Source organism: Spermophilus citellus (genome assembly GCF_964194105.1).
Source record: "Spermophilus citellus genome assembly, chromosome: 11".
NCBI classification, from domain to species: Eukaryota; Metazoa; Chordata; class Mammalia; order Rodentia; family Sciuridae; genus Spermophilus; species Spermophilus citellus.
In genome coordinates, this window is record NC_138192.1 from 81,063,226 (window position 1) to 81,079,763 (window position 16,538).

General features: G+C 39.7%; 1 protein-coding gene across 1 annotated transcript in view; it reads right to left on the reverse strand.

The window, feature by feature from the left end:
• Positions 1 to 9,637, reverse strand: part of PDE11A (phosphodiesterase 11A) — a gene marked incomplete at both ends in the record, with an annotated part of 382,619 nt that extends 372,982 nt beyond the window's left edge. Inside the window, one exon of the mRNA XM_081261295.1 lies at positions 8,726 to 9,637. Within this exon, the coding sequence (XP_081117421.1) occupies positions 8,726 to 9,637 (912 nt within the window). The remainder of the gene's footprint in view (positions 1 to 8,725) is intronic.
• Between the last annotated feature and the right edge of the window lie 6,901 nt (positions 9,638 to 16,538).

The following is a 16,538-nucleotide window of genomic DNA, read 5'->3' on the forward strand; positions in this document are numbered from 1 at the left end:
AACAGAAGGGAAAAGGATGGTGTTTTAGTCAGCTTTCTCACTGCCGTGACTGAAAGACCTGGCCAGAACAACTGTAGAGGAGAAAAGGCTTATTTAGGGGTTTATAGTTTCAGAGATCTCAGTCCATAAGTGGCTGGCTCCATTCCTTGGGGCTCAAGGTGAGACAGGACATCATGGTGGAAGAGCATGGCAGAGGGAAACAGCTCATATGATGATCAGGAAGAAGAGAGAGACAGATAAGACTCTACAGATACAAAATATATACCCCATAGCCATGACCCCAATGAACGACTTCCTCCAGCCACATGCCACCTGCCTCCAGCTACCATGCAGTTAATTTCATCAGGGTTTAATTCACTGATAAGGCTAAGGTTATAACCCAATCATTTCTCTGCCAAACCTTCTTGCATTGTCTCAATGTGAGCTTTTGAGGGACACCTCACATCCAAACCATAACAGATGGTTTTTACTTGAAAATGGGCCACGGATGTCTAATAACTACAACCTGGGGAAAGTAGGTTATAAATACAACCGTCTTGTAAGTTTCAATTTTAGTGAGACCTTTTGAGAACATGTGCAGCATAAGATTGGTAATCAATTGTAATCAATAAACAATCAACTTGAATATTCCTGAAAAATAAATACTTACAAAGTTGACCAATATAATTTCCCACATCTAAAAGAATATGTAAATAAAAAATCCTAACATTTGCAAGGTCTTATGCTAGAAAGGGTGCTTTACATTCAAGAAGTTGTACCATTTGAATGAGGTAATACAAAAACTAGAAAATTCATCTATCCAGAGTAGTCATACTCTGCCCTATGCCCTCTCTAGAAGTTGGCAGCAGGCTGTTACTAGTTGTTAGTGCTTAGTTAGGGTTAGTCTGCTTTCTCTATAATGGTCTTCACATGGAATGAAATAAAAGAAAAAAATCAAAAACCCCAGCCTCCCAAAATGCAAGGGAGAAGTAAAACAATTAATGTGGAGATTTTATTAGTGCACCAATTACTGGACTTCATAAGCCCTAGGTTTTAAAAAAAATTTCAAACTTAGGATCAAAGATTAAAATATGTGTTCAGGGGATGAATTTTCAGACTGATCTGTATACATCATCTAAGTAGGCTGAGCTTTCTATTTGGAAGCATCTGAACCTACTGATGAAAGTGGTAATTTCTCCATTGAATAGAAAATGTTGTATTAAGCACTATAGGATCTACTGCAGTACATGTGAAGTGAGGAAGTCATGATTTAGATATTAAAGAGTTCACATCTGAGACATCTTGAAATGCAAGTACCCAGTTATAATACTGAGAAAATAGTGAATTCATTACAGAAGTTCAAAGGAGAGAGAGATCATGTCCAATTTGGGTGGACTGGGATAGTGACTAGTGTGAGTTTCACAGAGGTAGGGTTTCAAGAGTGGAAGGAATTAGACCAGCAGAAAGGATAAAGCAAAGGGACAGGCACGAGTGTGTATGCAATAGTTGGTGGTCAGGAGAGGCCGCCGGGGAGTGGCAGCATGAAGGCCTGCAGTCCACAGATTCCAGCTTGAACACCAGCTCCTTCACCTACCAGCTGAGTCACTTTTGAGCAAATTACCTTATGCCTCCTAGTCTCAGTCTCTCCTTCTATAAAATGGGTTGTTGTAAGGATTAAAAGAGAAAAATGCTAGCTAAAGAGCTAAAGCCTGGCTCATGGTTAAACCACAGTGGGGTGCACCATTACCTTACATGAGCATATTGTTTTGTTTTAGATAGGACACTGTAAAGAGGCATCTCATAGGATCCCTATATTTTCATGCAGATGAAAGGAGGATTTCTTGTCCTAAATGTGTAACAACCTAAAGCTGAGTTTTACAACAGGAAACATCGTGTATCATTAATATGTAGAACCACTATTCAGTTGAGACCAACCAATTAATAAGAAAGCATGGGAATTATACAAAGTACAAATGTTTTAATGTCAGGAAACCTTCTTTACTATTTTAATCCAAAGCTAAATAAATAAATTTAGCCTCAGTGCCTATAAATGTTCACAAACCAAAGTTTCTCCTAAAATATTAGAAACCCAACCACACTCTTATGGTTAGACTGCCTTTTTATGATTCAGATTCCACAGTCCAAAAGAATGTGGTTACATTGCAAAATATTACCCTTAAAATAAGTGACTTAGGGAGCAATTGTATGCCTTAAGGATCTGTTGACTTTTCTATAAAACTCCCAGCTATTTCAGAGGGCAACTTTATGTGACTCCTCAACACTATATTAAACATGAGACCCTAGCTTCCAATTTAAGCCTGCCTTGTAAATAAACAGGTGATCCAAACCTCAAGAACCAAAACAAATTGGTCAGATTAGTAAACATTTAGTTTATTATGGGTTGGGGAAAAAGAAGTTAACCTTAGATTACCTCTCCATGCTTCTGTAGGAACTGTATTTCTTGGTAATCTATCCTCATGTCCAATGCAGCAAATGCAATTTGTCATTGTGTTTATCATGATCATACGTCTGTCGGGAAGAGGGGCTGAAATAGCAAATGTTTCCTGCTGCAAGCACAAAATCAATTTTGACTCTGGGCTACTGAATTTGACTGTGGGCTTAAGGGAATTTTTAAAACACTGTGTGCAAAGTTGAAATAAGATTTCATGAAACTCCTTTATAAAACAAGTGTTTCAATAGGGCCAAAATCTACCTTTTTGAGCAAATCTTAGCAACTCAATCACAGGTCTATAGATCACATCTGTCAGCACTGCCTAATCAGTGATGGGAAAACTTTTGTCACTGAGTTTTCTAGATTCTTAACATTAATTCTGTCTAAGGCTAACACTTTAAATATAGTTGTTTCAATGGAGATTATTCTGAAATGAGGTGAAAAATTAAATTCGATGAACTATTATTTATTATTATAGTATTAGTTAATACACATAATAAATATATCTGCATTGTATAATGTATTATCAAATATAATTTATTGTATAATATTTTGTTTTGTTTTCCATCTCCTCTCAAGGACAAGCAATTAACTGTCCCTTCTTATATCATGAGAAACAAAGGCGATTTGGATGAGCAAAAATAGAGAAAAAGTAGTCCTGCAAGGAAGATGCAAAGCACAGAAATAGAGAAACACTATCCAGGCATTGAAAATGGCATATAATTGAATTAGGATGGAACGGAGGCTACGTAAAAGACCGTAGTAGACACTGGGCTGAAATAAAATTGAACTTCTCCACCTTACACTCAATAAGACTCAGAATCAGGACCAGCTTCATGAACATGTGACCAATGCATCTGGGGAGTAGGGGTGGAGACTGCTTGAGGATTAATGCTGCCCTGTGTGACATTCTTTTTATTATTAATACATCTTTATTTTATTTTATTTATTTTTTTGTGTGGTGCTGAGGATCATACCCAGTGCCTCATATGTGCTAGACAAGCAACAACTCAGCCCCCATGTGACATTTTTAATAATTTTAATCTTTGAACTTGTGATTTGCAATCACAGTTCCAATGGGGCAAAGACTATGAATCTGGAGCTTGGAGCTTTGGGACATGTAGTCTCCTCTCCCACTGCCACTTATTGTTGGTTACTTGCTCCCTGTTCCCTGGTGTCTTAGGTTCCATCCAGTCTACCCACCTCACCACTTGCCTGAGACCAGGAGCAGCAACCAAGTCACATAAGTCAGGGGAGAGATCCAAGTCCCATGTCTGTCATTGCCTTTTGTTCTTGGATGAGGTTTGGGTGGGGGCATGGGGAGAGTCAGGTACAATTCCCATGTCATCTCAGAGCAAGGGTGTGATTGTCTCTACCAGAGCTGGCAGTATTGGGGCACATTTAGCAGCAATTCTCATCCATCTCCAATCCAGATACTGAGAATTTCCCAACCTGGAAATTGCAACCCCTTAGAATTCCCTGTATGGAAATTGCTGTGGTTTGGAGAGCAAAATATTGGGAAGGGGAGATTGACTTCTCCATCCCAAGCTGGAGCCCTGCTTTATCATTTTGCTCTAAGTTCTACAAATTACATAACTGATCCTGCTTAGAATTTCTTCCCTTTAAACCAGTTTCTCTTCCTGTCTTTTGATAAAGGCATAACCCTTCTCCATATTTCCCAGGCTTAGACTCTCTGAGTCATCATTGACTTCCCTCCCTCCTAGCCCAAATCCACATCTGCAGGACATCTCCCATCTGTCCCCTGCTACCCATTCCCACTGTTGCTATTTTAGTTCAGTTGTTTATTATGGCTCCATCAGATCATCATAGTAGACACTTAATTATTTTTACCACTTCGAGTCTTTCTCTGTTCAATCCACTCAGCCACCAACACCAAGTTACTCAAAACACCAGTATGATCCTGTTAATATGTGTTTAAAGGCTCCTAACCACCTATTAGCCAGGTGCTCAAGGTCCTTTCTTCTTTTGCCTTTATCTTACTTTTGCATATTCATGCTACATATAGTATATGCAAAATTTGGGCAAATTAAAACACTCAATGTCCCCTATACATATTTTGTGCCTACTCATAACTGTGTCTGCTAAAGCCATTTTGCAGTACTTGCTTCATATTCCCTCAACTCAAAAACTATCTCCAAGCTAGGAAACCTAACCCTTTTTACAGCTCAAATAGAACCACCTCCATGAAGTCTACCATCATCAGCTCAGTCACATAGTGACCCCACTCTTCTCCAAGAGGAGTACCATTTATTTTTGCCATTTAAGTACAGCTCAATGTTGGCTGTTTGTGTAGAGTACATGGTCCTCAACTGTAAGTACGCAGGGGACAGGAAGTATGTTCTCTCACCTTTGTATACCCCGAGGCTCCCTATTCAAGGCCTTGGGTATAATGGTTTTTTAGTGCCTGTTTGTTGGATCTGATGAACAAATGAATCTGTTATGTAAACAAATTAGGTCTTCTGAAAGCCTAGCACACCTGGAACTCTTCTGCGTCATCCTCTTTCTTTTTCTCAGTTCACCTAACAAAACATTCTCCTGCTTTTCAGACCCAAGCCCATTCAACACCTGTATCATCATTATCAACACTAACACAAATTCGTCTCTAAACATGCTATATTCTGGATGTTTAGAATAATCTCAAAGAGAACACCTGTTACTTGAGTGCTCTTATTTTGAATTTGAACCTCTTGAGGGCAATTTATTCATTACTATATTAAAGTGGGCTATTTAATAACTTATAACTTTCAGAGAAAAATGGTAAATTGCTTTCACTGTGATCATACTAGGTACCTAAGATGAATTTATTTTTCCACTTGCAATTCTCTGTTTTTCTCCTACTTTCAACTGTTTTTTTAGGACTAATTAACACAATATAATGAAATAAACAAAGAGAGGTTTTTGCTGCCACAGTTTTATTTACTATTCAGTATTTTTTTAAACATTCTACTCTTGACTTTAGAATGCCACACTTACTATCACAATTTCATAATTGTCTTCAATGGCTTTCTCTTGCTCATATTATGAACATCCAATGATTAAGATAATGAATCTAATTGTCAGGAGGTGAAATTTTGAAACTCTGCATGATAAAAATTTCTTCTTATGAAGAAAAAGAAAGAATGCTAATGAATTTGAGCAAGAAAAATTTTTAAAAAATATTAGTTCATAAAGAATCAGGAAGGATGGTTATATTTTTACCTAGAAACTTCAAGATATTTATACATGATAAGAACTAAAATACATCATAGTAAAAAATACATGCATTTGGAAAGTTGTCAGTTTTCATTAAGAAAAATGTATAACAGCAGGAAATAAAAAGGAGGAGGGAGCTGAGTGCATGCCTGTAATCACTGGGGCTTGAGAGGCTGAAACAGGAGGATTACTAGTTCAAAGCCAGCCTCAGGAATTTAGCAAGGCCTTGCAATTCAGCTTGGTACCAAATTAAAAAAATAAAAAGGAGGGGAGAAATGCTTGAACTGGAGAAGGACAAAGTTCAAATTGCATGACTTACTAAGAAGAATAGTACAGAACTTTCAATAGGCTAGAATATGATCAGATGTTACAATCACATTTAGGAGACTTCTAAGTAGATTGTGGAAGAATCACTTTTTCTATATTCCTTGTAAAGCACTTAATTTAAGGTTGGAACATGGCTCAGGGCAAGAGTAGGCTGGTCAAAATGTGCTGTGCTGAATTCAGAGCTCAGTCTTGGATGAGAGGAAAACAACTGATAATGAGATAAAGAAAAAGAATCTAGCAAACTGAATATCATCATCACCACTATAAACTGTTAAACATTTTTTTTGAGTAATTAAAATATGCCAGGGACCCTTTTAGAGGCTTTAATGCAGTATCTCATTTTATTTTTATAACAATAAACTTTGCTAAGTAGGAGTTATTATGTCCATTTTGCAGATGGAGAAGTTGATACTGATATATAAATTCTCCTTAGTTTACACCAATGAGGATGGTGTATATGAAGATAAAGAAAAATGTATTTTTTATCAAAGAAGAATAGCACAAGTAAAATTATAAATACATAAATGTATTCCAATTAAAATACACAAATGCATAATAGAAGCCAATGAAGAAAGAAAACAAACTTTCTAACCAGAAAGAAAGGAAAGCAGGTTAAAGAAGATCTCAAGCTCCAAGTCCATATAGCACCTTTCCCCTACCTGCCTTTTGCTAATCCTCTCAAGATCCCAGTCTTATTTATAGCCATCATTACTCGCCTTTCCCAATGTCAGCTTCCAAATATTAAAAGGCAACTTAGCTTTCACTCTGTCTGCAGAGTAGTAGCAGAACCCACAGGAAGCAACAACTGCTGAAACCTGATTTTCTATGCCTGTTACAACACCCACAACCATAATTCCAAGCAGCAGGAAGACAAATTAACTGTTGAGGAGACCAAGAATCACACTCTGGAATAAAGGGCTGCATATGAAAAGTCTTAAAGTTAGGAGCTGAAAGAGAATGTTAAAAAATAAAAACTACAGAAAGAAGAGAAAATCAACAGAAAATGAATAAGTAAAGACAATAAAAATAAAAACACTGCAGTCCCAAGCTTTATCAAATATTTTCCATTGAGGAAGGGATTTTTGTAGCTTAAGCACAAAAAGAATGTGGAAACAATAGCAAAGGAAAGAAGTTGTGATTCTTTAACCTGTTTTATAGAATCTTTGACATATCAACATATATATATATATATATATATATATATATATATATATATATATATATATATTTAGTTGTAGGTGGACACAATAACTTATTTTTATGTGGTGCTGAGGACCAAACCCAGTGCCTCATGCATGCTAAGTGAGCGCTTATTACTGAGCCACAACCCAGCCCTAAATGCTTTTATTTCCTCTCATAGCTTTCTATGGTTGTGGGGAAATAGACACTTGTTGAAAATCATTAGTTAGTTGTTGGATCTAAACCTATCAAAGTCTTCAAGAAGGATATAATGAATAATTCATCTAAGCAGCAACAAAAACTTAACAAAAGTGGTATTTTAATAGGCATCCCTTAATATTAGAGGATACATTGATAGCCATCTGACAACAATATGAGGCTTAGAACAACTCAGTCAATTTTTCTATGTAAAATTATAAACTTTCAGATGAAGTAGAGGAAAATTTTACAATTAGTGTTCTTCCCACCACTTCTAACAATTGTGATCAATAGCAACCAAACCACGGGAGAAACATCTTTTATGAAACAAATAGAAGAAATAGTCATCAAATGATTATAAAATTTTCATAACAAAAGATAAGAACTTTCAATTTCTATGAACCCTGAAGACATCTCATAGAAAGTGACATCTAGCTTCATCACATTCAGTGAATAGATACTGAAGAAATTAGAACTGACTGGCTTTCAGATTCAGCATCAAGTATCAAGTACAAATCACTGTGAAAATGAAAGGGTTAGAAAAACCAGATGATAGCATGTTGACTTCTCTTTTCCATTTAAAACAAGTGTGTTTACTCTGCTGATAGCCTTGGGAGATGCTAAAAAATATATCAATTTTTTTGTTGTTGTTGTTTATTTTACAAACTAAAACCCTGCTTTCTCAGTCCTGTCAAAAGCTGACTGCAGATAATACTATATTCACACCTAAAGATAACTAGTCCCTCTATTTGTCCAATCTCTCTAAATTCAACAACAGAAACAATGCTAGGAAGAGCCAAATGGGTCAGAGGCCCATTCTTCTCCTAACTTTCCTCCTCTCCTCTTTTTCTTTCTTAATGTGGAAGTATTACAAATATAAGCTATGAGAGGGAATAAGAAAGTAGTTAGGAACTTTATTTCCTTTCCAATCTTGAATTAATGAAAGAAAAAGCATCATAACCCCCCCCAAAAAAAAATATCAGAGATACCAAAATACCCCCCTTTTTTTCAGACTAATACTGGAATTCTGGGGTAGATTCCTTTTTTTTTTTTTTCTTTCTCCTAGCAGTTCACAAATACATTCTAAAAACATATGTTGACATTCTTAAAGACAGAGTATCTTGACAGAGAAACATGTGGTAATATTGGGTGATACATGAATTTCCCATAAGCCACCTTGTGTTAGAAAAAGACCATTACATCAAAGATAATGTGGTAACATTCTAAGGAGCCTAAACTCAAAAAGGAATTCAAAGAGCAAGATTGTATCCTAAAGAATCTAAATGAATGTGTTACTGGATGCCCAAGGGTAATAATGCAAGGCTTGGCTGCCAAACCAGTGGGGTTCAGGGAGGAGAGGACAAGGCAAAGTCCTACCTGGTAGGCATCAGGAATGTTGACTGTTTCTCCATGCTCCCCGACATAGCCAATGATGCCTTTGCCCCAGGGGACCTGCACCTCATTTGAGTTCTCTGTGCTGCTGCAGGGCAGCAGTGGGGTTCCTGCATGCACATCAAAGAATTTGGAGACCAAGCTCTTCTTGCCAGCAGCTGCCCCTTCCACTAGGAAGAGAGAACAGCGGTCAGCGTCCACCATGAGACAAACAAAGATGAGGATCTTGTAGCTTAGGCTGGTGAGGTCAAGGTCATTGGAAATATCCTTGACCAGTTCCAAGAAGAACTGACGCTCATTATGCTTTTTGAGATGGCACTTGTAGTCGATGGCCGTCGGGGGGTACTGAGGCAGATTCACCCTTGATTCCAGCAGGGCACTGAGAATGTGGGCTGTGGTGGGAGGCAGGGAGCTGGCCTTCCGGAGAAGTGCCCTCCGCCGTACACTGCTCAGGGGCTCCTGGGCCCGAGAGGTCACCTGTTCATCGTAGGTCCTGTTCACATGGATGGCCTTGGAGCGGGCAAAACTCTTCCTTAGCTCTTTCTGAGAAGCTCTCCGCTGCAGGCTCCCATTGCCCCGGGTGCCACTGGCCCAACCTGGACTCAGGGGAACCCCACCACAGTCCCCACCACCAGGAGTGGGCTGGCTGTTGGCAGAGCCATTTGGTCCAGTGCTACCACCAACCGCATTGCTGGTTCTGCCACCCGCATGAGCCAAGTTGCCGGTGCCAGCCGGAGCAGGCCTTGGGCCTGAAGCCCCCTGACCCTGACTGTGTCTCTGCAGCCACTTCTCCACCATCTCCTGCTTCCCCTTCCGCATCAAGTAATCTTCGAACAACTCTGGGTGCCTATCCAGGAAAGTTTCCACTTCCCCGAAGTCCAGGCGGGAGGCTGTCATGATCCAGGCACCGCTTGCCTCTCTACACTTGGAGCAAACGTTGACCTGCCCGGAGGCCTCTAGCTGTTCCTGCACATGTTTCCCGCACCAGCGTTCCCAGCTCGGTACCACCTCCCCTGTCAGCCGGAGGTTGTTCCCAGGAGTGGAATCCCAGCTGGGAGATGTCCTGTCCTCCTTGGGCTCTGAGTGGTTGGCACCAACCCCACCCACACTCGTCCTGCTACTCCTGCTCCGCACAGGTGCCGGGCCCTGAGCGGCTGCCGCAGCCACCGCTCCTGTCGTGGAAACTCGGGCTGCCGCTGCTCTCGCGCTGGCTGCCGCCGCCGCTCTGCTGCCGCTGTAACCGGCTGAGTGGACCACTGTGAAAGGGAGGTAGGGCAGGACACGCCCCTGAGTGAGGCACCGAGCCTGGAGGGAGGAGAGAAGGGGAGGAGGCAGTCTGGGACGCCAGACCAGCCAAAGTCCACGGCCCAGGATGCCAGGCGGTTCCTGGAAGAGTCCCTGGGCGGCCAGAATCCACTCCTGAGAACACGATCGACTCCTTATTGGAACACGATTAGAAGGGGGAAAGGCACCTAACTCCTTCCCCCTCCTTCCCTCCTTACCTTCCCAGCCCTCTCATTCCCCGCCCCTTAATCCTTCAGCGCTTCAGGGAGGCCTCTGTGGAGCTCAGTGGGGACCTGAGTACGAAGAAGTGTTGATGTTTTTTGCAGGGATCAGAACCCAGAAGCGGACCCCGAAGAAATGAGGATGCTCCAAGACAGTTATTTTTCTGGGATGAGGCTGTAGACTGTGGGTTTCCAGGATTCCTGGGACTGCCCAGCACCTTGTGGATGATCAGTAAATATTAATGGAACTGAATTTCCCTGAAATTAGCAAATGAAGTTCTCCATGTGAGAAATTCATGACTTTAACCAAATTTCCATGAATTTGGGAGGTGCGGGGGATGGAGTTGAGTAGAGGGATAGAGTTACAAGTTACTTGGATTGGGGAGACCTGCCTAGCAGGGACTTTTAGCAAAATGGACTTGAGGGCTTAGGGGCTTTCTTTCCAGCCAGTTCTGCACACTAGATAGTTTCTCTTTCTTTCATGAATGACTTGCCATCTCCTTCTTTCTCCACTCACTCTCACAAGACCACTAATGCTTTCTTTATTTTCAATGTCCTGGAACTTATGTGTAAAGGTGTTTTCTTTATGGGATGTCTTTTTTCCTGCTCTGGGGATGTTTTGGATATGCTAGTCAGGCTGAAAGTAATATCAGGCTTCCCCTGGGCCTTTCTAAGTCTAGTGGTTAATCTAGGTGTTTAGTCAGAAAAAAAGGAACAGGCTTATGACACTTTCTTGAAGTCCAGGGGTCCTCATCTGTGGAAAACGAATGCAGGTGAAGAACATGGGGCAGCAGGACAATCCAAAAGTGCTCCTACAGAATGACAGCAATGCAGGTAATAGAAAGGGCTGCAGAGATGCATGTCAAGACTTGTGCAGGCTTAAAATCACCACACTACAGTGATATAGCCACATCAATGTTTATAGCAGCTTAATTCACAATAGCTAAGTTACAGAACCAACCTAGGTGCCCTTCAACAGGTGAATGGAGAAAGAAAATGTGAAATATATACACAATGGAACATTATTCAGCTATTTAAAAAGAATATTTTATGACTTTTGCTGGCAAATGGATGGATGTGGAGACTATCATATGAAGTGAAATAAACCAATCCCCAAAAACCAAAGATCCAATGTTCCCTTTGATATATGGATGCTTACACACAAAAAGGTGAGGGGAGGGAAGAAGTTCATTGGATTAGACAAAGGGGAATGAAGGGAAGGGAGGGAGGATAGAAATAGGAAAGACTGTAGAATGAATCAAACATAACTTTCCTCTGTTCATATATGAATATACCACCAGTGAAATTCCATATCATGTTCAACCACAAGAATGGATCCTAATCAGAATAACTTATACTCTGTGTATGTATAATATGTCAAAATACACTACAGGGGCTGGAGTGTGAGGCATGTGTGAGGCAGTGGGTTTGATTTTCAGCACCACATATAAATAAATTAATAAACTAATAAATTAAATAAAAGGTCCATTGACAATTAAAAATATGCTACTGTCATATATATCTAAAAATAACAAATAAGAATAATATAAAGGAACAAAAAACCAATAAATCAATAACTCTTAGGGTCAGTGCAGCAGCAAGCAGTCTGTGCTTTGCATTTTAAAATTCTAAAACCACATTATTAGTATTTCCCATGTTAAACATTCTTCTAAAACTTAACTTTCAGTGAGTATTGTGTTTCATCCATATTATATTCCACATAAAATATACTCTTATTATAATTTTTGATATCATAAATAACAAAATCCTTACATATTTAAAAAAAGAGACTTGCACAGGGCCTATACATGGCAACCATCAACAAGTGACTTCTATAGTAACATTACTTCTAGAAGATGTCCTGAGAGCTCTGAAGACAAGCTCTATTGAGCACTTGCTATAGATTAATCAGTTGAACTTATTAATTTAACCATCTCAACAGATGAATGAAGTGTGAACTTATCCCATGTTAAAGATGGGAAAACTCTGAAAAGTTGAGTAACTTGACCCAAGGCACACAGAGCGGGGCTGTGGGTCTACCTAGTTTGGCTCCAGAATGAGACACACTCGTAGCCACATTATGAACTGTCTCCCCGCTATGTCAGCTGAGTTCTATCTGTGCCAGAATTTGTACCAGTAATGGGAATGCAGGGTTGAGATAGAATATCCTCTAAACATTCCTCTGATAGCACTGAAAGGAGCAGAGGGAGGAAGAAGAGATCACTTGTTTGAAATTTCTGAATTTCCCAGCTACAGCAGCATGGTAAAAGGCATGGCCTTGGAACTGGGACACAGTATGCATGAAACAAAAGACCGCCTTTTAAGGCACTTACATAATGTGGGAAAATCAACCATAAAATAAATAGAGAGTAACAGAATGTTCATGATAAATGCTATGAAGAAAAATGAAACATAGCAAAAGATTAGATAAGGGGATGAGCTAGTGAAAGAGCCTTTCTGAGGAAGGGACACCCAAGCACACATCTGACAGAAATGAATGAATGACCTGTGAGGATATATGGAGTAAAAGCATACTAGGTAAAGAAAGCCAGTGCTAAAGTTGTGAGATGTAACACATTTGTGGAGTATCTGAGAACTGCAGGGAGAACAGCTAGGAGACAATGAACCAAGCATAGATTATTGATAGTTTGGAGCTAATGGCAGCCAAGAAGGTGAATAGTGACCAAAGATTAAATGAAGGAAAAAGTGCTTAGCACAGTGCCTTGGAAATAGAAAGTACTTAATAAATACTGACTATTATCTTATTTTTCTCCTAAAGTAATAGTATGGGAAATATCACTGCATGGGATCACATCACTAGTCACTGGAGTAAACCAAGAATAAAGATGGTTAGTAGTGTATTGGAACTGGTTCATAGGTACTCACAAGAGCTTATTTTAGCATCTCTTTCTAATTATGTGTTCAGTCACATCATGTAGCTTGCAATCAACCAAAATGGAAATGTTGTATCATGGAAATCTACAGATGTTCCAAGTCATGTGATATTTTTGAAAAAACAGATTACTTGTTGTTCAACTGTTATCATTATTCGGTGAGAACAACCTATCAGTTAGGAAAGGATACCAGACCCAGAAGGTGTAGTATACCCATACAGTGAAATATTATTAAGCCATAAAAAGGAATGAAATACTGATACATGCTACAACTTGGATGAACCTCAAAAACATGCAAGTCATGTTTTTTGTTGTTGGTTTGTTGTTGTAGTTGGTGGCGGTGGTGGTGGTAGTGGGTTTTGTTTGTTTGCTAGCTTATTTTTTGGTACTAGGGACAAAAAGCAGGAACATTTAACCACTGAGCAACATATCCATTCCTTTTTTGTATTTTATTTAAAAAGAGAGTCTCACTGAGTTGCTTAGGGCCTTGCTAAGTTGCTGAGGCTGGCTTTGAACTCTCAATCCTCTTGCCTCAGCCTCTTGAGCTGCTGGGATTATAAGTGTGCATATGCCACCATGCCTGGCATAAGTAATGTTTTTATGTCACTCACAAAAGACCACATTTTGTAGCATGTCATTTATATGAAATTTGAGAATAGGCAAATCCACTGAGACAGAAAATATATTACTTTCTAGATGGAGAGAAAGGAGATTGACTACTAAAGGGTGTAGGTTTTGGGGGAGGGGTGGCTGAGGTGATGAAAATGTTCTAAAACTGATTGTGATGATGGTTACACAATATGTGAATATGTTAAAGTTCATTAATTTGTACACTTCAAAAAGAGAATGAGAGGGTATGTGAATTATATTTCAATGAAGCTCTTACAAAACAACAACAAAAACCACTTACTAGCATAATACTAGTCAGAGTACAGCAGCACTGTACTGGATGGAGGCAAGAAAAGCAGTGAGCATCCCCAGGGGAGGGAGGAAAATGGATCAGCCCTGGGCTGCCTGGAAACAGAAGGTTTAATAGACGACATTTCCATGTATTCATTATACAAGCAGTTGTTTAGCACTTATCATGTGCCAGGCTCTGGAGACAAAAGACCAAAACAAACCCTCTGCTTTTGATTGAGGACTTCAGTCCACAGTAAGGACAGAAAGTGGAAGAATACTGGGAAGTGTGGAAAAAGCAATAGAAGAGACATGTAGGGAAATGAATGTGGAATTTCTGGCTTGGTTCTGAAGTCATGCTTCCTGCTTGGTACATGAGGTGACTAAAGGAGTTAGTGGTTGGAGAAAAGAATTAGAAGGTGACATGGGACACACTTAAGATAGTTCAGAGGGCTGTGATAGAAGACTGTATAATAAGATTGTGTAGATGTGGCTCCAATTACCATTTCCTATTTTTTCTAGATCTGTAGAATGGTGTGTATTAGTCATACTCCCAACAAGAGAGCAAAAACATTCAACTTGAAGTAATTCCAAGAGGGTTAATTTACAAAGGGACTAATTAAAAGGTTTATCTATAGATAAACCACAGGGATAGTAAAGAAACCTGGGACTTGACTCACAGCATCATAGAAGTTCCCACCTCTAGGACTGAAGGAAAGAAGGAAAGGATCCCAGACCCAGAAGGAGAGAGTCTGATGTGGTGACAATGGCCTGGAAGGGAGCAGTGCTGGTCTGTCAGAGGACATTGGCAGGTGAAGCTAACCTCAAAGGAGGGATTTCAGCAATAAACACCTTGAATTTATTTTCCTCCTTCCCTCCTATCAGTGACCAGAAGCTAAAAATGTTGGAGGCTGTTGATGGAATTCATATAGTCATCCTACCTGGGCAGAAAGTAGGAGAGAGAAAGGAGGATCTGTGTAAGGTCTAGAGAATCAAATGGAAAACACTTGACCCAAAATGGAACCTTGAAAAAGTCATTTTAGGAAATGGAATTAAGATATATTTCCCCTTAGTAAATATGACTCCAAAGAATTTTGTGTGTAATTCTGCCCTCTTCTGCTCATCAACTAATTCAATCAAAACTGTTATAATACACTCTACAACAGTTGCAGACTACAGAACCCTCTCATAGGTACAAACTACCATATCTGAAGTGGTATATTATGAAAATAGATATGATACTATGAAGATATTGTGCAGTCAACAGAATCCCTTAGAGCACTATCCTACCTGAAAAGGTATGATATTGTGAAGACAAATGAGTCAGCTCAAAGAAAAAGCTCTGCAGACTCAATGCTAACTGTGGCTGAGGCTGCTTAGTTCTCCTCTGAGAAGCTGAGTTCCATATGGTGTCTCATTCCCTAGGCCGGCTTTACATGGCTTCTCTCTCCAGGAGGATAGCCTTTCCTTTCTTACAATGTGGCAGTTGGTTTCCAAGAGGGAGTATGCCATTTTTTTTTTTTTTTGTCAAACCAATTGTATAGCCCAGTGCAGAGTCAAGAGAAGGATGGACAAGGGTGTGAATACTCTCAGGTGTGGTTCACTGGGAGCCACTCACCTACTAGCTGACCATAAGCTTTCTACTGAATCCCAGACCCATTTTTCCCACTGCTATATTTGCTCCTAAATGTCACAGATACCTCAAATTTATCTTCTCCAATATTACTAACTCCTCCCTGCCTTCAATCACTCAGTTCTGTATATTTCTCTTTGATTCCAGATCTCTTCTCCAAACCTATGGTCCCTAATTCAAGCCTTCATTATCTGTCCATTCTCTGAGATTTTTTTTTTTTTTTTGGTGGTTCTGGGGATTGAACCCAGGACCTTGTGCATGCAAGGCAAGCACTCTACCAACTAAGCCATATCCCCAGCCCTGTTATCTGTCCATTCTCTACCATCCAGTATTGTCGCCACATAACAAGCATAATAACGGCAGAGCTTTGTTTATAAATGTTATATTTATAGGATTAAATCCTTGTCAAAAGACATGTAATAGGTGAGTGGCAGTCCCCTAAAAGATATACCAATCCAGAATCTGTGAATGTGATCTTATTTGGAAAGGGGATCTTTGAAGACATAACTAAGTTAAGGATTCAAGATAAGATCATCCTGGATTCAAGGTGAGCCTTAAATACAATGATACTTTCCTTATATATAAGCGAAGACACAGAACACACAGAGGAGAAGGCACTGTGAAGGTAAAGGTAGAGGTTGATGTGTCTACAAGCCAAGGAATGGAAAGAACTGCTGGAAGTCACCACAAGCTAGGAGATGGGCATGAAATGGATTTTCTCTGAGTCTCAGGATGGGGTTGGAGAGAAATCAACCTGCCCAACACCTTGATTTTGGAGTTCTGGCCCCTAGAATTGCCAAATAATACATTTCTATTGTTTCAATTCACCAAGTTTGTGATAGTTTGTTGCAACAATCCTAGGAAACTAA